Source organism: Baudoinia panamericana (assembly GCF_000338955.1).
Source record: "Baudoinia panamericana UAMH 10762 unplaced genomic scaffold BAUCOscaffold_4, whole genome shotgun sequence".
NCBI lineage: Eukaryota > Fungi > Ascomycota > Dothideomycetes > Mycosphaerellales > Teratosphaeriaceae > Baudoinia > Baudoinia panamericana.
The window spans coordinates 458338-481882 of NW_006911260.1; the positions used below are offsets into that span (position 1 = coordinate 458338).

The 23545-nt window shown below is 54.7% G+C and overlaps 13 protein-coding genes across 13 annotated transcripts; 6 read left to right on the forward strand and 7 right to left on the reverse strand.

Moving 5' to 3' along the window:
• Positions 1–239: 239 nt before the first annotated feature.
• On the forward strand, positions 240–1623 carry BAUCODRAFT_104864 (uncharacterized protein; the record flags this gene model as incomplete). The annotated part of the gene is made up of 2 exons (XM_007676627.1): positions 240–1281; positions 1399–1623. The coding sequence occupies exons 1-2, from the start codon at positions 424–426 to the stop codon at positions 1621–1623; spliced, it is 1083 nt and encodes a 360-aa protein (XP_007674817.1). The 5' UTR covers positions 240–423.
• Positions 1624–1989: 366 nt separating this feature from the next.
• On the reverse strand, positions 1990–2925 carry BAUCODRAFT_67483 (uncharacterized protein; the record flags this gene model as incomplete). The annotated part of the gene is made up of 2 exons (XM_007676487.1): positions 1990–2174; positions 2250–2925. The coding sequence occupies 2 exons, from the start codon at positions 2923–2925 to the stop codon at positions 1990–1992; spliced, it is 861 nt and encodes a 286-aa protein (XP_007674677.1).
• Positions 2926–3245: 320 nt separating this feature from the next.
• On the reverse strand, positions 3246–5253 carry BAUCODRAFT_409264 (uncharacterized protein). Its single transcript, XM_007676628.1, has one exon. It carries the CDS (start codon positions 5148–5150, stop codon positions 3516–3518), a length of 1635 nt encoding a protein of 544 aa, XP_007674818.1. The 5' UTR covers positions 5151–5253; the 3' UTR covers positions 3246–3515.
• A 933-nt stretch (positions 5254–6186) lies between these two features.
• Positions 6187–6876, forward strand: BAUCODRAFT_67713 (uncharacterized protein; the record flags this gene model as incomplete). Its single annotated transcript, XM_007676509.1, has 1 exon — positions 6187–6876. The coding sequence occupies one exon, from the start codon at positions 6187–6189 to the stop codon at positions 6874–6876; it is 690 nt and encodes a 229-aa protein (XP_007674699.1).
• A 59-nt stretch (positions 6877–6935) lies between these two features.
• Positions 6936–8612, reverse strand: BAUCODRAFT_409261 (uncharacterized protein). The gene is made up of 2 exons (XM_007676629.1): positions 7570–8612; positions 6936–7512 (listed from the first exon to the last, which is right to left on the reverse strand). Exons 1-2 carry the CDS (start codon positions 8340–8342, stop codon positions 6996–6998), a joined length of 1290 nt encoding a protein of 429 aa, XP_007674819.1. The 5' UTR covers positions 8343–8612; the 3' UTR covers positions 6936–6995.
• BAUCODRAFT_409114 (uncharacterized protein) lies at positions 8548–10657 on the forward strand. The gene is made up of 2 exons (XM_007676630.1): positions 8548–10225; positions 10285–10657. Exons 1-2 carry the CDS (start codon positions 8883–8885, stop codon positions 10472–10474), a joined length of 1533 nt encoding a protein of 510 aa, XP_007674820.1. The 5' UTR covers positions 8548–8882; the 3' UTR covers positions 10475–10657.
• A 302-nt stretch (positions 10658–10959) lies between these two features.
• On the forward strand, positions 10960–12378 carry BAUCODRAFT_45465 (uncharacterized protein; the record flags this gene model as incomplete). Its single annotated transcript, XM_007676344.1, has 1 exon — positions 10960–12378. A coding segment is annotated over one exon (1419 nt), but the record flags the coding sequence as incomplete, so codon positions are not given.
• Positions 12379–12580: 202 nt separating this feature from the next.
• Positions 12581–13132, reverse strand: BAUCODRAFT_120879 (uncharacterized protein; the record flags this gene model as incomplete). Its single annotated transcript, XM_007676631.1, has 1 exon — positions 12581–13132. One exon carries the CDS (start codon positions 13130–13132, stop codon positions 12581–12583), a length of 552 nt encoding a protein of 183 aa, XP_007674821.1.
• Positions 13133–14195: 1063 nt separating this feature from the next.
• On the forward strand, positions 14196–16442 carry BAUCODRAFT_409547 (uncharacterized protein). Its single transcript, XM_007676632.1, has 3 exons — positions 14196–15323; positions 15386–16120; positions 16188–16442. Exons 1-3 carry the CDS (start codon positions 14433–14435, stop codon positions 16428–16430), a joined length of 1869 nt encoding a protein of 622 aa, XP_007674822.1. The 5' UTR covers positions 14196–14432; the 3' UTR covers positions 16431–16442.
• A 430-nt stretch (positions 16443–16872) lies between these two features.
• Positions 16873–18520, reverse strand: BAUCODRAFT_67325 (uncharacterized protein; the record flags this gene model as incomplete). The annotated part of the gene is made up of 3 exons (XM_007676475.1): positions 16873–17360; positions 17574–18122; positions 18190–18520. 3 exons carry the CDS (start codon positions 18518–18520, stop codon positions 16873–16875), a joined length of 1368 nt encoding a protein of 455 aa, XP_007674665.1.
• Positions 18521–18852: 332 nt separating this feature from the next.
• Positions 18853–19647, forward strand: BAUCODRAFT_409140 (uncharacterized protein). The gene has a single exon (XM_007676633.1). The coding sequence runs from the start codon at positions 19079–19081 to the stop codon at positions 19523–19525; it is 447 nt and encodes a 148-aa protein (XP_007674823.1). The 5' UTR covers positions 18853–19078; the 3' UTR covers positions 19526–19647.
• Positions 19648–20288: 641 nt separating this feature from the next.
• Positions 20289–20764, reverse strand: BAUCODRAFT_146565 (uncharacterized protein; the record flags this gene model as incomplete). The annotated part of the gene is made up of 2 exons (XM_007676634.1): positions 20289–20310; positions 20361–20764. The coding sequence occupies 2 exons, from the start codon at positions 20762–20764 to the stop codon at positions 20289–20291; spliced, it is 426 nt and encodes a 141-aa protein (XP_007674824.1).
• Positions 20765–21336: 572 nt separating this feature from the next.
• Positions 21337–23430, reverse strand: BAUCODRAFT_22831 (uncharacterized protein; the record flags this gene model as incomplete). Its single annotated transcript, XM_007676102.1, has 4 exons — positions 21337–22575; positions 22622–22824; positions 22878–23320; positions 23387–23430. 4 exons carry the CDS (start codon positions 23428–23430, stop codon positions 21337–21339), a joined length of 1929 nt encoding a protein of 642 aa, XP_007674292.1.
• Between the last annotated feature and the right edge of the window lie 115 nt (positions 23431–23545).

Here is a 23545-nt window from a genome sequence, read left to right on the forward strand (position 1 = left end):
TGGAGCAGTAAGCTGCGATGGCGGTCCAGCCATAGTATCGGGTATTTGTTTGGACGCTTTGGAACCTCAATAAGGAAAAGTGAGGTTAGTCACTAGAGGTGCGCTTGAAACGCAGATGTGAGTTGAGTTGAGGTGGTGATATTTGGACGCATTGTCCAGGCAACTTGTCAAGCGACAGTTTTGCATAGCCCCACGAGGCTGGAGTAACTATGGTTCTACATCACCCACGTAACCAAACGGCCATGTCTCTCATCAGTGACTGGCGGCCACATCTCCGTCGGCATGCAAGGGTTCCTGCGTTCCACTCCCGTTAGCGCATGCCTAAACTACGGCCCCACAATGACGCCGAGGTTGGAGTGAATATAGCTATTTTGCGACTCCGCCTGTATTTCAGCTTGACGCCATCGAGAAGCGGAAAGAACAATGGCGGGCTTACAGGATGCCCCAATTGTCAATGAAACAACCATTGAGACGTCTGCTCCGGTCTCGGGTCAATCATCGCAAAAGGCAACGTTCCATGTAGGGACTCGAGCCTCGCTTCTCGCCCGGGTCCAAACGGATGAGGTCGTGAAGGCATTGCGAGCAGCATGGCCGGACCATCTGTTTGAAATACACGCCATGACAACGACCGGAGACAAAAATCAGACCACAGCACTACACAAGTTTAACGAGAAGGCATTATGGACGCAAGAACTAGAGGTGCTCCTGCAAAATGGCGAGCTGGACTTCATTGTCCACAGCCTTAAGGACATGCCGACTCAGCTTCCTGTGGATCTTCAGCTTGGCGCCGTCACAAAGCGTAGGGATCCACGAGACGCGCTCGTTATCAAACCCTCGTTAGTCGGTAAGTGCCGCAGTCTCGCCGACCTCCCAGAGGGCTCCGTGGTCGGTACCAGCAGTCTTCGGCGAACGGCACAGCTCAAGCGACGGTACCCTCAACTCCGATATGCAGATGTACGAGGCAATCTCGGGACGCGGTTAGCCAAGCTTGACAACCCCGAGTCAGAATATGCTGCCATCATCATCGCAGTCGCCGGCTTAGACCGGTTAGGGATGGGTGATCGCATCACGAGCTACCTCTCAAGTAGTCACGGCGGCATGCTGGGTGCTGTTGGGCAAGGCGCGTTAGGCATCGAATCACGGCGAGACGATCGGCGGGTGGAGGAGCTGCTGTCGAGGATTGGCCACGAGAGGTCGACCTTCGCCACGCTCACAGAACGAAGTCTTATGCGCACATTAGAGGGTGGCTGTTCGGTGCCCATCGGCGTGGAGACGGAGTGGGTGTCACGGAAAGGCATCCTTGACACGGATGTGGGAGTGGGCACAAAGCCTGCAGACGACTATCACAAGCTTACTGGTGTTGCTCAGAGCGAATTAGGAGGCGTCACCGCGGACGAGAAGACGGATGAGCTGACAGATGAGCTTCTGATGCGAGCTGTCGTGATTAGCCTTGACGGTGATGAGGTCGCAGAAACCGAGACGCGTAAGCGTATACTAAGCCGGCAGGACGCAGAAGACTTCGGCTTCGAGGTTGCAAGGCAGCTTGTCGCTAAAGGTGCCGATAAGATCTTAGAGAAGATCCAACTAAACCGTCAGATCATACACGACCAGGGTGATGCATGATTGGGTTGGTTATGCGTGCCGCTTCGCTACGACAGGGATTGCGATCCGCTGGAGATCAGTGTAGATGTGTACCAATTCGATTTACGAAGAATTTTCGTTTGAGGCGTCGTCGAGTGTCAACGACGTGCCTGCTGTTAGGGTGCTCACGATTGGGTGAAGTTAGAGGAAGACGCACGGCTCACCGTCCTGCGCTTATCGGCAGGAAGAACAGTATACCCTGTACACGCACAGTTTCCTGCAGCCAAGCTAAGCTGAGCACGACTATCTCTGCTTGAATGAACCAAATGGAAAGTAATTGCTGCAGGTGGTAGAAAGCTATTGCGTTGTGTGTTATCGCGAGCTTGTCCTCCAACTCCTCTACAATTCTTACAAAGCCACCACGCCAGCCATCAATGCTAGCGCTCCCACAACCGCCGCAAGCTCCTGCTTGCCAGCTCCACTACCGGCCGTCGTGCTTGCCGAAGCGGACGCTCCAGACGCGGAACCGCTTACTCGGCTGGAAGTGCCTGCTGCTGAAGAGGCCGGAGCACTAGTGGCCACAATTTGGCCGCCTGAGGTATGAAGGCTGGTTGTGGCGCTCGATGCAGGTCGAGAGCTGCCACTCGCACTCCCACTGGCACTGCCACTAACACTGCCAGAGCTCGAGCCAGTGCTATTGCTTGCAGTCTGCGTTGCCTGCGCTACGACCCAGAAAGCGGAGCCAGTGACGGATGGGGTGAAATAGGCCGAGACGGCGGTGTTGTTGCCCAGCGGGTCGGAGAATGTGCTGGTTTGACTGGCTGTGCTGGCCACACTTTGCAGGGAGCTCGCGACGCTACCTGTGGCATAGCCATAAAGAACATCCGCAAGGCCTGCAGTGGGTGTGTTGGTGACGGCGCAGTAGCTCGAGCTAGCGCTTGCGATGAAGGATTGGTCGACGTAGCCATCCAGCCCACTAGGGGCGCCGTGGGCTTTGTAGCAGTTGTTGCAGCCACTCAGTGCGTTGAAGAACTGGCTTTGGCAAACGCAGTTGCGCTGGGTGCTGTTGCTCAGCATAGGGGTGTCCTCATCGATTTCGGCGCCATTGTCGCTTCCCGAGGCCATTATAACACTAAGCCCAGCAGCGCCATAGATACATTCGGCGGTGATGGCCTGTACAGCAATGCATGGTGCGTTGAAGTCTGGGTAGCCGCTTGAGTTGGTAGGCATGCAGACATAGTCAAGGTAGTCGGATGGGTCTTGCTGGCTAGATCCCTGGCGCGGAAGAAGTGAAGCGGTCGCCGACGCCGCGAAGGCTGCTGAGATGAGGATGAGGTTCTGCATATTTGGTTAAATGTGAGTGTATGCGCGTAGGCTGCCTGGCGAACTGAAAGTGTGGGATTGTTACAGAAACAGGAGAAAAGGCAAGGAATGTATCGAAACAGAGAGGATTGTGTTGAACAGTGAAGGACAGATCTAGCGTTGTATAATAAATGCAATGTCAATTATGGCCAAGACAGGACGCGCCTACCTGGGCGCTGTGTTCACCTGCGGCTCCTTGGTGTCGTTGGTAGATGCGCGACAGGAGGTAGGATTGAGGTTACTCATCCATCGGCCCCCTTGGCAGGGGCGGCTTACGGCTGAAGGGGCTGTGCCACGAGACTTCCCGCCGAGCAAAGAGCTTATTGTCTCTGCTCCAGTACTCAGGACCATGATCAATTTAGAAAGGATGATACGGTGAAATTGTACATCGTACACTCAAAGGCGAATGACCAAACAACCATCACACAACCGAGCTCTTTAAGCCACCATCCAGGACAAATCCGAGACGCCACGCTTCCGTAAACCAAGAGTGCGTTGCGTACAAGCCAAAGTCATCATGCATTCACCCAACACAGCAAACTCCGCCGCTTGTGACCAAATCATAGGGCATATCAGTGTTCGACCTTCTCTTGTCCAGAGTGCTTTTCCAGATAATCATTTAACGCATACTCCTCGACGCCACACAAACCGCCGCCAGTCTCCGGTTCCATGGTCGGACTGGCATGACTACCCATGTCCGGACCACCTCGCTTGAGCATACCGTGAAGCTGATCGATACTGCCATTGAACCATCCGGTCTTCGGATTGAATCGCGGAGACGGTTTGAGCAGGCCATTCATACGCATCGAGCTGTCGCCGTCTAATTCGTCTTCCGATAGACTTGTTTCGAAGTCTAGCTCGGGAGGCTGCGGTCTAAACTCGAAGGCATCAGGGACAGGTAAGGCCTCTGAGGAGTCTGAACCATCGTCAAGGCTATAGAAGGTGTTCTCGGCGTCGGACTGGATGGCATCGACGGCCACGTAGTCCTCGTCCTCATCGTTGACCGGGTCTGCGTCTTCTGTGTCCAGCAAGAGACCCTCGTCGCGAAGCCGCTTGAGTGCCGAAGCTCGCGCAAGATCTCTGTTGATGATGGCTAGTTCATCTCGTAGCCGTTGCTTCGATCGCGAAGTCTGCATGTTCTCGAGCTCGAGTTCAAGCTCCTGCATTCTCACCACCATATCGTCGATAGAGGAGTTCCCGACCTTACCGACATCAATAACGGTAGTGTTCTCGTCCTTCGCAGGTGGTGAAATGACACCATAGGTCAGCACATCTTTGAAGGCCAGCTCAAATTCACTAGCCATGCTCCGGTCAGGAATGGCGAAGACGATCTCCTTGATGCCCTGCCACCTCTCGGCGTTAGGCTTACGCTGACGCGGACCGCCAGCGATGACTTTGCGCCAGAGCTTAGCCACTTCCTTTATCGGATGGCCGTGTGCGCCGCCACAGCCCCAAGCACCCAAGACGAGGCGCTCAGTCCCACGCATCTGCGCCATACGCAAGACGGCTTTCATTTTGCGGACAATAATATCGCGATCGCGATCGCAGTAGCTGACACCGCAAGTGCAAGCATGCTCTAACCGCTCCTCGGAGCGACCGCGACCGTCGGGGAAGCGTGGCATGTTGGCGGATATGACATCAACGAAGAACCTGTCGATCTTCAGAAGGTCGTTGGCCTCGGGCGTGCTGTCTCGAAAGACCATAACGTCTGGCGAGAGGACACCGCCAATGTCCGGTAGAGGGTAGAGTGAATCGGAGAGTGAATGCCATAGAGTGCTGCGAGCGCAGAGAAACTCTTCCTGGCTGTTGGCACCATCGACGAAGCCACCGCCAGGCCTTGAGGCAGACGCGAAGCTCAAGACGGCAACATTGGGTCTTTGCGAGCTCGTCTCGGGAGACGTGGCTCTTCCCGTCCGCCGCTGCGCGAACGGTCGCTCTGCCATGCGGGCGGCAGCCTCGAGTGTGTCGGCGCACAACAGGCGAATGTTCGGTCCAGCATCGGGCAGCGCTGCGGTAGATTCCGCACCGTGATGCGCTGGTATGTCCGGGTCGACGATGAGGTCTACTTGCTGTACGCCACGCCTTGCGCGCGCACTAGAGCGGAGGATCTCTGGAATAGCTTCACCAATCGTCTCTTTGGCTCTCATGCTACGCTCTAATCGGCGGTTCTGCAGAAGCGGCATGCCGAACGTATGTGCTTGCTCCATGGCGATCTGAGGGCGGTTGAGAATCTTCAGCGAGCGTTGTAAAGGTTGATGAGTCGATGGTCCAGATAGAGGTCCGTACAGACGAGCGTGTAAGCAGAGTAAAAGATAGCGGTGTCTACAGCGACCAGGGAGACATGTGAAAAGAGTCGTGGGCCGAACTTCGTTCGATCGTGGTTCGCTTTCGTCAGTCGACTCCGCCTTGCTGACCTATACTGCGCAGCCGAGACGATTGCAGTATGCGCTGCCGGCGCGAGTCACATGCAACACTGAGACGAAGAATATCGGAGGAATCATGCAGTAAGAGAGGGCGTTAGACACGACAGAGGAGATACTACTTGCCTCAGTAGCACTACTCATTCCGAGTGTAGGTTGGCGCGCTGTCATGTGTGCCCTCTCCGCTCGGCTACCGTGAGGAGCTACAAGTCCGAAGCATGTGAAAGTGGCACTTGCGGCAACTGGAAATAGACCGGCAAATGTTCCACCCAGTGCAAGCTTCGCCGTAAGCTGCATTGCGCCTTCGGCCTTTGCGAGCAGCGGCGGTGACTATTCGATACTGACGGTCAGAATGATGGATCCTTTGCATTGTTTTCGAGCCAACGTTGACAGACAGTGTCCAGTCCAAATTATGGTCGAGCATGGGTAGAACCACGGCAGTATTGGCAAACTCTATGCTCCGGGAACGCCCGGGCTAACTTCGCCGTGATAATGGCCCGAATTGCATGATGGTTGGTTGAAGAAGGGATAGGATCCCAGCACTTGTCGCTCTAGGTCCGCACAGTTGACGTGCCCATGCGAAACCCTAGTAGGTCCCGGTGTCATTGAGGAAGATGTAGAAGGCATTAGATGTATCGATAGCAATTGAAGTGTTGAATAGTCTGGAGGGCCCAACCCGCTCCCGCTACGACCCACACAGTCGCGTGTCAGTCAAGCATGACTCGCTCAGACCTCGATGTCAGTGCGCTGTGGCTAGAAGCATCACGATAGACGTGTACTAAACTGATGAAGGAGCGCGGTGAATGTCGTAACAATGCCAGGCATGCCCGACCCGGACAACCCAGCAGCGCCCATTTTCGACTTCAAGGACGGCGACTCTATTCCACTTCCACCGCCCAAACCTTTCCAGTCGACTCTACGGTACCCTTCCAATCGCAAGACCATCTACGACCGGAACCTCAACCGTACACAGACTGCTCCCACTTCACTACCTTCGTTCGCATACGTCTTTAATGCGATCATCACCTACATCCACACCAAATCCGGCTCCGTCGCCGAGATCGAAAATCGGTTGAACCGCGCCGGCTACCCAATTGGAATCAAGCTCCTCGACCTGCTGTTATACCGACAACTTCCGCGATCCCCTCAGCGGCCAACCCGTATCCTAGACTTGCTGCAATTCATTCACGGTACGCTTTGGCGCAGCTTGTTCAACCGCCCTGCAGACGCGCTAGAGCAGTCTACCACGAAGAAGAACGAGTACATGATCGTCGACAATGAGCCGGTTGTCAACACGTATATCAGCGTGCCAAAGGACATGAGCCAATTGAACTGCGCCGCCTTTGTCGCAGGTATCATTGAAGGCTTGTGTGATGCGGCAGGCTTCGCCATGGAGGGAGTGTCGGCGCATTCGGCAGGGGAGACTGACGAGATGTGGCCTGGCAAAACGATCTTTCTATTGAGGTTTGGAGAGGGGACAGTGGAAAGGGAGGAGGCGATGAAGGCTGGTTGAGAGGATCAAGTATTTGGCTCGAATGAGTAGAAGTGCTGGAGGTAGGATACGAGGCACGATAGGACAATCCGGCACTGGAGCAGCGAGTGCACGTGCAATGGTGCTTCGAAGCACATGTACTACGACACCACACCAATTGGCACTTGTGGTGGCAGCAAAGCCCGCCTCCAGCCGCCACCCAAGCTGTCATCCGCATTCGGTCCGTTTTTCATGCTTGCATTGGTGGTCGAGGTATACTCAATTCCCCGATCATCCGGTGAAAGCTGCGCTTTTAGGTGCTCATCGAGATCCAGCACGCTGACCATGAAGAAGTCTTGCCAGTCTTCTACGAACGACGTATCTCCGTGGACCAGCAAGTGCTGTCCCAGACGGTGGGTCCAGTGCCCCGGATACAAACAGCACAATCTCATGGCATCATTTCGGACACCCTGCGCGCTCGTGTTCAAAAGATGCATAAGCCACAGGCAATACGCTTCGCTGCCTGGATCGTCCTTCGGTTGGAGCAACGTATCAGTGGTTGTTAACTTGTCCAGCAGCTGCCGGATCACCGCGGGAATGAAGGCTCCTCGGTCTTCGTCGATTGCTCGAAGGAAATCATCCCACATAATGAACGCACCTGACATCGAAGACCCCAGCCTAGAACATAACATAGTCAGCGAGCGCTTGTATAATAAGCTGGGCACTCGAACTCACTCTCTTGACGAGGGGAACAAGAGCTTCTCGTTGACTAATACGCCTGCGACAATGCCCGTTCGTGTTTCACTCGTATCGCACAACATTCGGAATTGTTTGCAGAATGCGTCGACCTCCGCCAAATGGTCCGAAGATTGCGCTTTCTTGTGCTTGAGAGCTTCCTTCCTCGCAGCTCGGAACGCCTTGAGAAGCCGTCTCGCTTCTTCCCTTGAAGCGCTTTTGCCTGCGTCCCTCACACCCTCGCCACTATCGGCAAGCTCCTCCAACTTGGTCCAATACATGTTCCATAACCAGTCCAAAGCCTCCTGGGTCGTTGCCACAAGTCTAGGCAACGACGGCAACTCCTCGTGCGTCGCTTCATGTCTAAGCGCGACAAAATGCAACGGCATGCCAATCTGCTGTGCGATCTGGAGCATACTGCGCGGATCTAGCCGGTTCTCGCGCGCTCGTCCAATGTCGCAGAAGCCGGTAACAAAGCGGGTGAAGGCTGCTGTGTAGACTGCTCGAATGGCGAATTGTGAAGGTTGGGCATTGCCCTGGCGGTAATGTAGGATGGCGTCGACAAGTAGTGCAGTGGACTCGACAGCATGGGGCAGGTTGCCGCGCATTTTCCAGGCATGGACTCGATCAACGGCACGCTTACGAGCCTGGTCTAGAATGGCTATATCTGCTGTTACGTCGAGAGACTCATTGTCATCGGTGCTGTACAGTTGGGCCCGAACAGCCAGTAGGTCATGATGCTGCCTCCACGGCGTCACGGCATATTGCACCATTGCTTGCTCCGACCAAACGTTGACTAGACGTCAGCTCTGCGCCCTCCAATCCCGCTGCAAGTGGTCCCCAGAACGCGTGCTGCCGTCGTCGCGTTAATTATAGACGGCCTGATGTATGGCAGAGGTAGGAAGTTGTCGCCCGGAATCTCGCTTATCCTCAGGAAACGCAAAGCTAACGCGTTGGCAAGTGGTGAACAGGAAGCCGAGGGTTGTAACGTCAATTCTTATCAGCGTATCACGGATTAAGCAACGGTCGCATCCCATTTATCCATCCTCTCTTCGTTCGCAACTCATCCCTCCTGCCTATGCACGACTCTTTATCGCAACACGCGAATCTCGTATATCTGGATCTTTCGGCGATCTTTCTGCATCCCTGCAATCGATCGATGCCAGCTAATCGATAAGCCCTCATACCCTCAGACGCATAAACATCGGCTGCGGGCGTCATTATCATTCGCTTTCCAAGGGCATCGCCTACGACTCGTCACGTTCTTGTTGAGCTTCAAGAACAGCAACTTTCATCTCGAGATCCTGTCAAAGATGTCCGAGCCTCCTCTGTCCGACTTCACCAACGGCGACTCGCTCGGCAGGGTACTGGGCGAGTACCAAGCTGATCACGGCGATTATGGCAGCGATGAAGACGGTGTACATGAGAAGCTAGAGGTCATCTTCGATCAACAGGAAGCGCAAAGGCGGCGAGCTTCCCTTGTACCACAAACGGACGGATCGAAGCGACCATCATCCCAGAGGCAGAGGACGTCTTGCTTTGTGCACTCACTACTAGAGGAGAAGTCGAAGGCTGGGCACTGGACACCGAGTGAGGATGGGTTGACACAAGGGCGGCCGGCGGACAAAGATACGCCAACGCAGCATAATGGGGATGGCTCGCATCGGCATACGCAGTCGCGTTTATTGACGAAGAAGCAGCTGAGTGACATGGCGTTCGGTATCCGTGAGCTGTCGAAAAAGCTTGGGCATATCAGGCTGCTACTGAAAGTGCGCAACGTCTTCATATTGACGAAAGCATACGATCAGAAACTTGTAGCGCACACCCGCGACGTCACCGAGTGGCTATTGCGACAAAAGAATGCAGACGGACATTCGTACACAGTCTGGATAGAAGAGACGATGAGAGACAACAAGGTGTTCAACGCAGACGGCATCAGTAAGCAGGACCCAAGCTACAAAGACCGATTAAAGTACTGGGATAACGAGCTATGTCGGAAGAAGCCCGACACATTCGAGATTTGCCTAGCACTTGGTGGCGATGGCACCGTGCTGTACTCATCATGGCTCTTCCAGCGTGTGGTGCCGCCAGTCATGTCGTTCGCACTTGGCTCACTAGGCTTCCTTACCAAATTCGACTTCGACAAGTACCCGGACATTCTCGCCCGAGCGTTCCGTGACGGCGTCACAGTCTCGTTGCGCCTACGCTTCGAGGCCACAGTCATGCACTCACGCAAGCGATCGAGCGACGAGCATAGCGCTTCTAGAGATCTCATCGATGAGCTGATCGGCGACGCGAGTGATGACGTGACAACGCACGTTCCCGGACCAAGTCACAATATCCTTAACGACATCGTCCTGGACCGCGGACCCAATCCTACCATGTCTTCCATTGAGGTGTTTGGCGACGAAGAGCACTTCACAACGGTACAAGCGGACGGTATCTGTGTCGCAACCCCGACCGGCTCAACAGCGTACAATCTCGCGGCAGGGGGCAGTCTCTGCCATCCAGACAATCCAGTCATCCTCGTCACTGCCATTGCACCCCATACCCTGAGCTTTCGACCCATCATACTGCCGGACACGATAGTATTGCGTATAGGTGTACCGTATGATGCACGAGCGAGTTGTTGGGCGAGTTTTGACGGCAAGGAGAGGTACGTTTGCGCGTGTTTCACTTATCGTTGTAACATCCTGCAGCGCTGATCACTGGCAGAACCGAATTAACGCCTGGCGACTACGTAACAATATCAGCAAGTCGTTTCCCGTTTCCATCCGTGCTGCCGTTGGACCGGCGTAGCGAGGACTGGGTGGACAGCATCAGCCGAACTCTGAACTGGAATAACAGACAGAGGCAGAAGGCCTTCGACGACGCAAGCCACAATCAGAATGGGAATGTTGGTTGAGATCCGACTGCGATGGCTCAAATGTGGAAAAGTTTGACCATAACAGAAGGATACTCCTGCCGCACGAGTGCGAGCACCGCTTCACAGTGTGTGGGGTTGCCTGGTCCTAAATGGGTTGCTCTCGAATGCACCAGCTTTAGTGCCTGTTGTGGCCACATGCAGCTGCCCTGACCATGCGTCGAGGCAAGATGCAATTCCTGGCTCCAAGGCCCGGATCCCGTTTCCATCTGATGTCGCAGATCCGCCTGAGCTTCAGCTCGCGGAGAAGGATCGTCATTGCGTACAAATCCGGACCTTGCGTTAGCGCATGATCCTCACCCTTGCAGGCCGCGTATATCTGTTGTAGGCGCCATGCTTATTGTTGTATGCATTCGCAGTCTGTTCACAGCAATCTGCCAGCTTCTGCGCAAACCACCGCCTCGATGTATTCTCTACTCTGCGCTGTGCTCGCCGCTGCTGCATTCGTGCATGCTGCCATCGTACCAGCTGATAGCGCAGGGAACGCAACATGGCCATATCAGAGATTCAAGACTATGAGCTTCACGCCCCCATATTTGGAGATCTCGAACAAATACCGACCCGCGGAGGGCTATTTGTTTTTCGCTCCAGACGGCGCCTCAGAGTACCAGCTTGCTCCCTTGATCATGGATATGGAAGGCGAGCTTGTCTGGAACGGCCCGCTGCATGAACATGCTTTCGGCTTCGGCGTGCAAGACTATCTGGGCGAGCCGGTGCTGGTGTGGTGGAATGGTACGGTCTACCCGGAGCCCGTCGGACGCGGCAATGGTGTCGTTTACCTGTTCAATAGCTCCTATGAGCAAATCTACGAAGTGATGCTGCCGGGCAACTTCCTGGAACAGGTTCCGAATGCGACTTTTCCAAGCAATATCGATGTCCACGAGATCTTCATTACGAAGGACGGATCAATGCTCGTTACTGCGAATAACGTCACACAAGCGAATCTCACGTCAGTTGGCGGGCCAGCTCACGGCTGGGTGGTTGCGGCGCTTGTCTACGAGATCGAGATCGGGACGAACAATGTGCTCTTTTCGTGGAACAGCCTTGACCACCTTGACCAGCTACCATTTACAGATTCCGTGTACCCACTAGGCAGCGAAGGCTATACCGGCCAAACCCAGCCGCAGGCATGGGGTTACTTCCACATCAACGCTGTAAGTCCGTACGACGGCGGGTATCTGATCAGCTCACGGTTCCTCTGCAGCGCAATTGCGATCGGCACAGATGGCCGGGTGAAGTGGCGTCTGGAAGGCCGAAATGGCGGCGACTTCACGCTTGGGAACGGAACAGACTTCTGCTACCAACATGACGTACGCGCAGTACCTGAGCAGCCGAGCAGTACTACATCAACCTTTATCTTGCATATGCATGATAATCACAATTCGCCGATTGACAACAACACGGTGCCATCTTCTGGCAAGAGCTTGTCGGTAGATCTAACGTCTAAGCACGTCACTCTCATTCAGCGGTACCTCAATGTATCCGGGCCCATATACAGTACGGCCCAAGGCAACTATCAACCTCTCCGTGATGGCAGTGTCTTCATCGGACACGGATGGATCCCAGTCCTGGAAGAGTTCACGCATGATGGACAGATTCTGTCGACCATCCAGTTCGGGGTCGCAGAAGCCCGACCTGAAGGAGGCTTTATCAGCCCGCTTGTGCCCACGCTATCCTATCGCGCCTTCAAGCAGCCATGGGTTGGATGTCCAATTTTGCCGCCTAGTGTCGTTGCTGAGCGTGCAGCCAATGACAGTGCGGCGGTGTACGTAAGCTGGAATGGTGCGACCGAGGTTGAGGCCTGGGAGATATATGGCGGCAACACTACGGAGCTGGCTCGTCTTGCCGTTGTGCCAAAGCAAGGGTTTGAGACCCTGGCGTACGTGAAGTACGTTGCGCACATCCAGATACGGCCAATTATGCGCCGCGGTTTCGACACGCATCAGTGCAAGGCAGTCATGTCGGCAGTTGTTGCGGTATAAGTGGGACGTCCACAGTTTGTATCGAAGGCTGGGATGAACCCGAAGGTCAGCATATCATCTGAACAGCGCGATGCAGTCACGTGAAGCTCAAACGCATGCCCGCGCCTTAAAGCTTGACCTCCCTGCCACGCTTGTCCCACACCCACGGATCGCCCTTAAAGCCGTCCCTCAGCCACTCGCGGTAGATCGCCGCGGACTCCTCCCGGCTGCCAGCCTTGAGCATCCGGCTGTACACCTCCAGCTGAGACATGAAGCCTGGATTAGGCGAGCATACTGGCCGACCTTCGCAGACCTGTTCCAAGGCTTTACCGGGGGTCAAATTATATTTCGACATAAGGTAGGCGCAGACAACAGTCGCTGAGCGTGACTTGCCCATTGCACAGTGCACAAAAACTGCGCCTCCACTGCTTAATGCTGATTCGATAAAAGCATTCGTTTGCTCAAAGTGTTGCAGCAGATTCTGGTTAGGGTCGTCGTCGATTCTAATCATCAAATGTGTGTACTCTTTGAAATGTCCTGCCTCGTAGATGTCGAAATCCAGAACTGACAGTATATGGGTGATCTTTGCTCGTTCGAACAGATCCGGCTTCTGGTATAATGCATGAAGCCCTCCGATATAGATATTGCCGGCTCGCGGGACATGGTCAACCCAACCCATGTTTCGCAGACTGTCTGTCAGATGCGCAAACTCCCAAAAGCGTGCTGGAGGCATGAAATCATTGGAACGAAAGAAGCATTGTTAAAGCAAAGAGGGCGTCTGTATTAATATCGATGATAGGTGATGATGCCGAGGTTGTACTCGGCCTAGTGAAGCCTGGACGAACCTTGGAACGGTGAGCCTAGTGAAGCAACAGCAACGAAACGTAAAAAGGCGCAATGACTTCCACTGGCTCGAACGAGAAGCTGAAGCACACAACCCATATCTAGCGAGATGCAGGTACACAGTACGCTGGCTGGGCGCTCGGACCGTGCGTGACGTTGATGTGGGTGCGGACGACGAGCTGCTCGGGTTAGCGATCCTTCACTGTGAACCTGCTAATTCCGACGAACCGTTCTCTACCACGCATCGCTTCTCACTCTGCTTGGTGTTGTTCGCATTCCCATTTCTTCCCGTCAAACCGCTGCTTCCGCACCTTTCCGCAAACTCCGAGGTCTTCTTGGCATATATGTGCAGGGATGAGTGTTGCAAGGGAAGCATGACATGCGTTCAGAGACCAACATGGCGCAGCGACTGCCCACGTTCACATTGACGGATCCGCATAACAAAGACTCTACGCCGCGGGCAGCGCATTCGCCAACCAAGGATAACCGAAGCTACAATGACGTGAAGCTTAACAAGAATATATCCGGCCGATCCGCAACTCTAACCAGTAGTTCAGGTACGTACATAAGGTCCTCTCTGAGACCGGACGATACTTGAGTCACTATGATTATCCTTCAGCTGTGGCAGGTCCAAACATGCGCGGACCTACGTCGCTAACGAGACATCCAGGCAAGCCTAGAAAGGACGGCAGCAGAAGTCGCGGGACGTCGCCAGCAAGTTTAAGGCAGGACGCCGATGAGGTTGCTCACACTTCGTTGGCTGAAGGTCAGGGAGGGCCCAATGAGACCGCAGTTCCGGCAGAGCAGCTCGCGATCGATCCGTTGTCGCAAGTAGGTAATACATCGCCCCCGGTCAGCTTACTGTGCCGATGACAAGTGCTTACTCTATACTGCTGGAATAGCAAATCCAGAAGCGTACGAACACACCTTCGGCTTTGCCTACGAACGGTAGACCCAACGCGGCGGACAACCAAGCGCCAAAACCCGAGCACAGATACGATGAGCCTGGTGCGCAACCTCCATCACCTACCCGTCATGCGGCAACACTACCTGCCAGACTTTCGAGAGACCTTCCGGACAATTCGCATAAGGATTTGAGAAAAGGTGTCAAAGCCGTTTCATTCCTCAGCAAGCTTATGGGTGGTGCCAAGAAGCGTGAGGCAGAAGAAGATGCGGCGGAGACGGAGTCGTTGTCAGGCGAAGACAGGCCGGAAGGAAACGCGGCGACTGTGTTCGCCGAGTCTGTGAACAACTTTGGCTTCAGCCCGCGTCATGCGCAACCCCCAATGTATATCAAAGTACGGGCGAAGAACAAGAGCAAGCGGGAGTTCGACCACCTCTTTCTGGCACAGGAGCTCCGTTCCAGCAAAAGGCGGAAGCTGAATCGGCAGAATAGCGGCAACAAGCTAAGGCGAAAGAATGCGGCACCGCAAGAGGCGGACACCGTCTGGGCCATGCAGTTCAGCAAAGACGGTAAGTATCTTGCTGCAGCGGGCAATGACGGAGTCGTGCGCGTGTGGGCTGTGTTAGCCAGTCCAGAAGACAGGGAGCAACATGAGCAGCAGGAGCAGGATGAGTCGGGCGAAAGCGAGCCGAACGGCAGTGAATCACCTGCGTCGCACCTGAGCGCTCCAGTCTTTCAGAGCCATCCTATCCGTGAATATGAAGGTCACACCGCTACTGTGCTCGATCTCGGCTGGAGTAAGAATGGTTTCCTTCTGACGTCGTCAATGGACAAGACGGTCCGGCTCTGGCATCTTAGCAGACCAGAGTGTTTGTGCACGTTCAAGCACAACGACTTCGTGCCATCAATAGCATTCCACCCAAAGGACGACCGCTTCTTCCTGGCTGGTTCGTTGGACTCTAAGCTTCGCTTGTGGAGCATCCCAGACAAGAACGTGGCGTACATGGCGCAGTTTCCGGACATGATTACCGCGGTCGCCTTCTCGCCAGACGGGAAGTATGCAATTGCAGGAGGACTCAGCGGGCTGTGTATGGTCTTTGAAACGGATGGCTTGAAGTATCAGGTAAGTTGTGCATGTGCCACGCACACAAACGGCCGCGTCGTACATTGCTGACGCACGTCTAGTCTCAATGGCACGTCCGCTCAACACGCGGTCAGAACGCCAAGGGTAGCAAGATCACAAACATTCAGGCGGCCTACTCCGCAAACGGTGATGTCAAGCTTCTAATCACCAGTAACGACTCTCGAGTGCGGAGATACAATCTCAGAGACAAGGCGCTCGAGTTGAAGCTGAAGGGCCATGAGAACAATTCGAGCCAAATCCGGGCGCACCTTTCCGATTGCGGGAGGTACGTGGTATGTGGCAGCGAAGACAAGAAAGCTTACATCTGGTCAATGGAGCCAGTCGATGCCGAGAAGAGCGAGAAGCGGCCCGTTGAAATGTTCAAGGCTCACGACAGCATTACGACAGCGGTCTGCATCGCGCCAGGCAAGACACGCCATCACTTGAGCAGAAGCTACGATCCGGTATACAGCCTATGCAATCCGGAGCCGGTCATGCTGATGAGTCGCGCGGAGCGTACCGCTAGCCATGGCTCGACTCCTACAGACAGCGGAAGTGTGCTACACACTCCCGCCACAACAGACGGGCGGTTCGAGCGGCCGCAGCCGTCACCAGCATATCTTGCCCGCTCATCGCACAAGGAGGGCAACATCATTGTCACGGCGGACTACGTGGGCCAGATCAAAGTGTTTCGACAAGACTGTGCGTGGTCGAAACGGAGGGCGGACGACGACCGTTCCTCGCTCTTCGCCAAGCGTACCGGGCGCTCCAGTAGGACTGGATCTCTCGCTACGAAGGTAAGCCAGCGTAGCTTGCGAGACCCTCAGACTTCGGCAGGAAGCTCAGTTGCTCCCGAACGGGTAGCGCAATGGAGGCAAGGAATTGCTAGCACGACAGCACTTGCGCATGAAGGCCGGCGGGCGTCCTCTAAGCATACAAGTCGTAGCTCTTCACCGCGTCCCCTCGAGCTACGGCCTAAAACCACAGCCCAGTTTGACAGCTCACCTACTGCAGCGGAGGATCTCACCAACAACCGCGCCACGAACACCGACTCTTCAACATCAGGAAGTGGTACCAAGACGGCCGCCTCGCCTGTTGACCGGTTAGCCGTGCTCAATAGCGACACCGATTCACCTTCCCCAGGACAGCGTGCAAACAACGACATCAACCCGCTTGCGATCTTCGGCGGCCAATCGTACACCTTCTGGGACGCCAACCAGTGGAAGGAGAGGGCTGAAGCGATGCAGAAACTCCATCAAGGCCAAGCAGTGAATGGTGTCAAGGATGGGAACGAAAACGGTCATCTCGCCGTCCGCCCACCACTGTCAAACGGAGAAAGCTACGTGAGTAAGCTCAGCGATGAGCGCAGTGACCGGCGCAGTCTGAGCTCGGAGGCGGAATATGATGATGCTAAAGAAGATTACTAGACTGAGTATTCTTGTGGAAAGCAATTTAACCTCGTGTGGCTGATCAGTACTTATGACATATGTTAAGCCGACCTCGCTGCGCGTAGCGCCAGGCCGTTGGACATGGCCTTGCAAGAAGCAGACTAAACCTCATCCGGCAGCTTCGCCGTAAACTTCACCTTCATTGCCCCATCTAGTGGCACCGCATCCGCTTTGATCACCGCACTCGATGTGCTGTACAAGAAGGGTTCATCAAGCAGCTTGGCCTTGATGAAGCCGCCCGTCATCGTATCGAGCAGCCTGTAGAAGTCCTTGCTGTCCTTGACCCTGCACTTATTTGTATCCTCTATGTGACGAACAAACGCAGTCGCGGTGTCGTAGCGTCGCTTACACGTCGGACACGCGTGGCGTACTTCCAAGTGAGCTCTGTAGACGTGGGCCTTGATCTCGGATGGTGTCTCGTATCTGACTTCGTTGCCGTTGAGATCGTCGCAGCCCGGAAACGGACAAACGTATGTCTGCGTGAGTGGATGAAAGAAGCGTTCCACGTCGCAGTCGGGCGATGACGGGTCGTAGAAGTGAGTGTGTAGCAGATTTGTACTATTGCTAGTGTTCATCAGCGCAGCCTCCTCTCTGCGCTTCGATATCGCCGTCGCAGCGGCGACTTTGGTCTTCGCTTCCCGGAAGAGGGCGTCCGCTGTACGTCCCGTAGTCCATGCCGCCGGTTTGGCCGCGGTACTGACAACCGTGGCATCTGATGCAGCCTCATCCCAGTCAATCGACCGTGTGCTTGTAGGCGAGCCAAGCGAAGGGTATGACTCCGTGTAGACCCTGAGGCCACCACGTCGGCTTGTGATGTCGCTTGGAACGTCGGTTGTCGCAGAGCCAATTGCAGATGCAGCCGTCGATGCAACGGACAGCTTGCGCATTAACATGGCGGGGTCCATAGGGGTCGATATGCCCGGTAAGCGAGGCCACTTCTCCCGTTTCGCGCGGCTCAATGGGTCGCCCATAGTCAGCGGAGCGTCTCTACTCAAGAGATCTACCTCAGGCTGCATTGCTGGAAAACCTCGCTGCTGCTCCGGGTCATTCTGGTCGAGTAATGGCTCCATTGGAACGCCACCTTCTTCCTCGTCAAGGGCTTCACTGCCGTCCGTAATGTTCCCAACAAAGCTCGGCGCTTGGTCGTCGTTGCCATGAGCCACGGTTAGACCCATCCTGCGGCGAACTTCATCCGCGTTGTTCATTATTTCGGGGGTGATACGCTTGCGCACGATGCTGGCTCTGAACTCATACGCTGTGATTGTCTTGCAGTGGCCTTCTTCGAGATGAGCGATCATGTTGCCTGCTTTAGTGAAAAGAGCCTCACAGCCGGGACATTTGAGGCTCTGAGCTGCAGAGCGGAGAGGTTAAGGGTTAGCTTCGCAGCGGTGGCAGAGCAAACGCGCAGAATAACATACCAGCCTTGTGCGTCTGCGCACGATGCGTCTTCCGCCCACCGAAGGTGTGGAAGTCCAGACCGCAGAACTCGCATGTGACATGCGCAGGACCATCTTCACGTTCGTCACGGGGAGCTCTTTGCCACCGGTCCATGACAGTAACTTTATGCTGAGTCAGCTCTTCCCAGCTGTTGAAGTCGAGGTCACATCTCCGGCAGTAGTTGTGGTTTGGGTCGTGTTTCTTGTGCCGCTTCATGTCTTTTTCATTGTCGAATCGCTGTTGGCAGTCCTTGTACGTGCATTTGACCGGTTTAAGCTCGCCGTACTCCTTTCCGGAGCCGTGGATCGCCATGTCGCGCCTGACAGGGAGGCAAGAGTATGTGAATTGCAGGGGCCTTGTATCTTGACTAAACTAAATGTATCAGTCAGTGTCCCTCTATCTGTGGGTCAGCATCTAAGGTGTTGGGGGATTTGCGGACATGCGGACATATACGTGAAGGTTTGAAGGGTTGTGGCGTTTGTTCTTGCTCAGTGCAAATAGAAGGAAGCACTCGCCGCATCTAACTTAGAAGGTGCAACAGGAAGTACGGCAAGCTCGACGGTTTCCTTCCCGAATAACCAGCTCACTAATGGCAGAAGTCTCGACCCGCCGTCATCCGGAAATGCCTGTTTGGTGGTGTCGATATGTTGTCGTAAGTAGTCTTGATAACGTTGGCTCAGTGCCTCATTGGCAGCTTCAGTCAGTGAGTCACGGATGGACCGCGGATAAGACTGACGAAGCGCTATTGATGCTGTGAGCTTGCCATTACTGAGGTCATGTGTACTGCGTAGATTGAACAGGTAATACTTCGCTTCAGCACTCAATTCATTGCCAGATTGCATTACATAACCAAGCACCTCTAGTAGCGTAATGCTTCTCTGCAAGTTCCTCGCAGCTGCACATCATCATGAAGCTAGAATCGACCCTGTCTCCACTTTGTCCGTGAGAAAGACTTTTGCTTCTCTCCATGTCACTCGTGTCAACAGCAGAAGCAACTGCACAACACACGCTTCGCAAAACAGTCAGCTGCTGCGGCTCGTGAACAGCGTGATCAACCTACCTTCTGCGATTGCGGTGCAACCGCAACAGCGGGCGGCTCATCCGCCTCAACGCCCAGTCGACTCGCCGTGCGGACCTTCTCTCGGATCTGCTCCTGGCGCTCGCGGATGCTGCGCGGACGTCCGGGGTGAGCAAGGTACTCGTCTGCGCCGAGCAGATTGCCACTTGGTGAGCGAACGTGGCCACGCGCCAAAATCTCGGTCGGATCGATCAACTCGCTCAGGGTACGTAAGCGAGGTGGAGGTGGGGGACGGCTGACATCGGAGTGGCCTTCCGTCTCATGGATAGAGATAGGGGCTGGTGTGATATCGTCCACACCTTGCGCGAGACCTACTTGGTAAGCTTTGCGGTGTGGGAATGACGGAGAAGGATGGCTTGCTTGACTTACTGCTCGTCGTATTGGCTCGGCTACGACTGTAGGTCTTCTCGCTAGCGAGGCTAACGTGCTTGTCCGTAATGGTGGAGCATTCAATGTCGAGCTCGGCGGCTTTGGCCGCAAGCGGCGTGGTTCTGTGACACTTGTTCAAGCATACCTTGAGCAGTGTGAGCAGGTGCAGCTTACGAGTTCGCCGAAGTGTGCTTCTCCTGGCTCGGTGAGCGCTTGCCGTCACCTGACCTCCTCGACTGACTAGCACCCATATCGATTTGCTTCACAAGTTGTGCGCAGGACAAAGCCGGTGTGTTGTCTTGGAGACTAGCTGCGCCAAGATGTTTCTGCGGACTACACCTAGCGGTGCTAATGTGTAGCAGTCGCGGTGACGGCCGTGCAGGACGTGGTTGCGGTTGGGATGTGGTTTCTGGATGTCGGTGGACTCTCGAAAGGCAAGCGCAAAGTCTATAGTTATGTGCCATTGGAAGCCACAATGTATGAAGTGACGTTGGCAGGAGGTGCGAGTTGGTCACACTGTCGCCCCCACCTTTGACAGACTGAGCACAGAGGAACGAGGAAAGCGGCAAGGCGACAGTCAAGTGTGGAGGGTGCGCTCCAACGAGACTCAATTCGATTTGGTTGTGCAGGCATTTAGAAGCGTGTGTACGGTAGCCTGCACTCGATCAGCAACGGAACATGGGACTGGGAAGTCGCGACACTCACCACTTTCCTCTCAGCGTAATCTTACACCAAGTTCCCACATCATCCACCTCCTTCTCAACCTTCGTCGAGAAAGAAATGGCGCTCATGATACCGTCGCCAAACTTCTCGTTCATCACCGCCTTGTACGCATAGCCGTAATTCTGCACGATCTCATACAGCCGATATACCAACGGTTCCCGCGGCGGCATTTCCATCTGGTGGCCTCGGTCCGGCCAGCCTGCCATCTCTGTCCCTCGAAGTGTCTCCTCTGGGATGTCGAGAACTTTGGCGAGGTTCTTGATGTCGTCTTCGGATGCCTTGGCTTGGCCGTAGAAGAGAGCTGCGACTGCGACTTCGTCGCGTCCGAGAGCTTGGCCGAGACTCTCAAAGGATAGGTTCTTCTCCTTCTTCTTGGCAAAGAGCATCGGCGCTTGGGACGGGAGACGGTGGACAATGTCTTGCTATTCGAAACTTTCAGTGTGTGCGTCTAAGCTTTTGGCAGAAGTGTAGGGTCCCGCACGTTTAGCACTGCTACTGCACCCGACGGGGCACCCTGTTGTTGCGCCATTGTTATTGTTGATGATCAGCTCCCTTGGCTAAGGAATGGAGAGTACTGTTCGAAAGGATGGTGCGATATGTGGAACGGAAGTGAAACGTTATAGCACCAAGGAAAGCAAGACTGTGGAGACTACGGTGGCTCGCTCTTACGAGATGAGACGGTATAGTAGTAACGCGAGCTGCCTATGCTGGTGACTTTTCCGGTCGTCAAGTGGAGCATGATAGCATTGAAAGTCTCCATGTCTCCTCGGCAGTGACGTTCGCTTGCAGCAAGCTTGAAGCTGTCCCAAAACGGCAAAGCCCAGCCTGCGATAGAGATGAGTCTGCGATCATAATCGCATGCACACCGAAAGACTGCGCCGAAAAGGATGGAGTGGTTATTCTCAACTGCTATATGTGGTGTCGAATACGTGCGACGATGCCGTACCGCACCGTCATGCTACCCTCGCTTAAGACTTCCATCCAGCGAACCAATAGTCCTTCTCAGACTATCAACCGCCCCCTTTGGCTTCCCCTCCATCTTCCCATTATGCCCAAACGTTCCACTCAACAACGAAGCACTCGAGTCATCGCTACCCGTTCTGGACAGGTCAGGCGTATCATCCACCTTCCCTCTCAGCAATCCTCGAATCCCACCGGCCTTCCGCGCCGGCAACTCCCCCTCACCGGCAGTCGCTACATAGAGCAGATATTTCAAATTACCCAACGTCTGTCTAATGTCCAATACTCTGACCGCGTACGTGTTCTCAAGTAGTATCTGGATGTCTTTGTTGAGCAGGAAGACGCCGTATTCGAATCGAAAGCGCGGCACGCCTTTGCTAAAGAGCGGGTACGTTCGCAGAGCCTTTTCGTCGTTGTACGTTTGTGTTGTGCTTGCATTGGTTTTAAGCAGAGAGAGGGGGTCTTCGATCGTGCTGTTACTGCTGCGAGGGTTAACGGGGTAGGGTAGCGGCTGGGAGAGGTAGAAGGCCAGCATGAGTACAATGTGCGCCACCTGGCCTAGTGCCGCCGCGATCTTGTCCGATGGTTCGTCATCCAGGCTATCGGCATCGGGTAGGCGTATGTCTTGTATGGTGAAATGGAGACTTTTACCAGGCACAGGTAGGATGGGCCAGATCTTCTGCACGTCCTCGCAGATGCGTCGTCGCTGGTTGCGGATGGCCTTCGCTCTGACAGAACGCTCATCACCCATTTTCGGAAGCTCAGGCCGCGCCTGTTGCAGCTCCACTGATTGCTCCTTCCGACGGTCATGGTCGGTCCGCATGAGCTCGCGCCTTTTCTGCAGAGCTTGCCGCTTTTCTGCCTGCTGCTTGCGTGCCTTCTCAAGCTGCTTCTCGACAGTTTTCTTGGCGTAGTCGATGGTCTTAAGCCTGTCTTCGGCTTCAGGGACACGGTCACGGTCCGACAAGGCCTCCCCGTTCGCCTTTAGTAGGTCTTCGAGATCTGCTGCCAGCTTGTTGCGTGTCGCGAGCGCATCCTGGATACTGTCGTCAAGCTTTGCAAGCCTGAGCAGTGCATCGAAGGATGAAGTCGGCAGCAATCGCGCACTATTCGCTCGTGCGGATGGAGCTGTGACCGGCGGTACATAATCCGATATCGACGGAAAGATTGTATAAATGCCGTCTGTAAGGTGAAAAATTATTGCGTTTTGTGGAAGTGGATGGTGTAACTGATCAAGCTAGTAACCGTCAGGTGTGCGATGCCAGAGGAAGGGCAGCACTTACACCTCTGCCAAGGTACTGCAGTTTTCGTAGTGAAATCGACAGTTCAAGCAGCAGTATCCAGCGTCCTGCGTTCGTCCTGTCCACCCAGAAACGAATGGTGAAGTGGTCTAGTCGCATGACGCCCGCACCACAGCCTGACCAGTCAACGTGCCTAAAGGTTGGGTTCATGGTCCGCTCGATGGTTTCACTAATGTATACAGGCTCTGCCATCCAGGTTAGCTAGCCTTCTGGGCACAAGAAGCAACCATATAAATACCCCCTACACCATTTACATGCACGCTGAAGAATACATCAGCCAGTCGCTCCTGGATCACATTCTCGAGCCGTTCCTGCCGACGCTGCGGCGTAGCACTCGCCCACTCATGCGTGCTTCGTCGTCGCTTGTCTCGTGCAAGCCCAGGCCTTTGGGGAGTGCGTGGGGTGCCGTTGGGCTTCCCTTTTGCCTTGAGAGGACTGCCGTTTGCGGGCAGAGACAGTTCACTGTCTGTCTCAGCGACAGCATTCTCAGAGACGCTTCTCAGATCGCTCGAGCTCCGCGAGTGCACCAATGATTTCTGCTCGCGCAATGCGAAGAGTTTTGCGGGTGACACGCGGGTATTGGGCAGAGCATCGTCGTCTATTGTCTTTCCCCGCGGGCGAGAGGGTGATGTAGGAGTCAATGTGAGGTTACGTAATGAGACCGATACCAAGTTGCGCAGCCTGCGATTCTATAATGAGTGTCAATGAGCAATCGTGCTGGATGGACGGCATGGTAACTATTCGTACGGTAGGCAGCAACCACGGCCGCTCAACCTGGCGTACGGAGCCATTGTGCTGCAGCGCTTGCGGCAGCTGTGGTCGCGTCGGCTTTGTGGCCATTCATCCCTCCCATATGTTCAATTATTTGCCATGGTACTTCGTATCTGGGGACGTGTGTAGTGCTTT

Excerpts from the sequence above, each read along its gene's own strand:
- BAUCODRAFT_409261 (XM_007676629.1), bottom strand. The coding sequence starts at position 8,342 with ATGGTGCAATATGCCGTGACGCCGTGGAGGCAGCATCATGACCTACTG. Across the intron at positions 7,513-7,569 it reads TTGTTCCCCTCGTCAAGAGA|GCTGGGGTCTTCGATGTCAG; the intron begins GTGAGTTCGAGT and ends GTTATGTTCTAG.
- BAUCODRAFT_409264 (XM_007676628.1), bottom strand. The coding sequence starts at position 5,150 with ATGGAGCAAGCACATACGTTCGGCATGCCGCTTCTGCAGAACCGCCGA.
- BAUCODRAFT_409140 (XM_007676633.1), top strand. The coding sequence starts at position 19,079 with ATGCTTCTCTGCAAGTTCCTCGCAGCTGCACATCATCATGAAGCTAGA.
- BAUCODRAFT_409114 (XM_007676630.1), top strand. The coding sequence starts at position 8,883 with ATGTCCGAGCCTCCTCTGTCCGACTTCACCAACGGCGACTCGCTCGGC. Across the intron at positions 10,226-10,284 it reads AGTTTTGACGGCAAGGAGAG|AACCGAATTAACGCCTGGCG; the intron begins GTACGTTTGCGC and ends GATCACTGGCAG.
- BAUCODRAFT_409547 (XM_007676632.1), top strand. The coding sequence starts at position 14,433 with ATGGGTGGTGCCAAGAAGCGTGAGGCAGAAGAAGATGCGGCGGAGACG. Across the intron at positions 15,324-15,385 it reads CGGATGGCTTGAAGTATCAG|TCTCAATGGCACGTCCGCTC; the intron begins GTAAGTTGTGCA and ends ACGCACGTCTAG. Across the intron at positions 16,121-16,187 it reads CTGGATCTCTCGCTACGAAG|CGCAATGGAGGCAAGGAATT; the intron begins GTAAGCCAGCGT and ends CCGAACGGGTAG.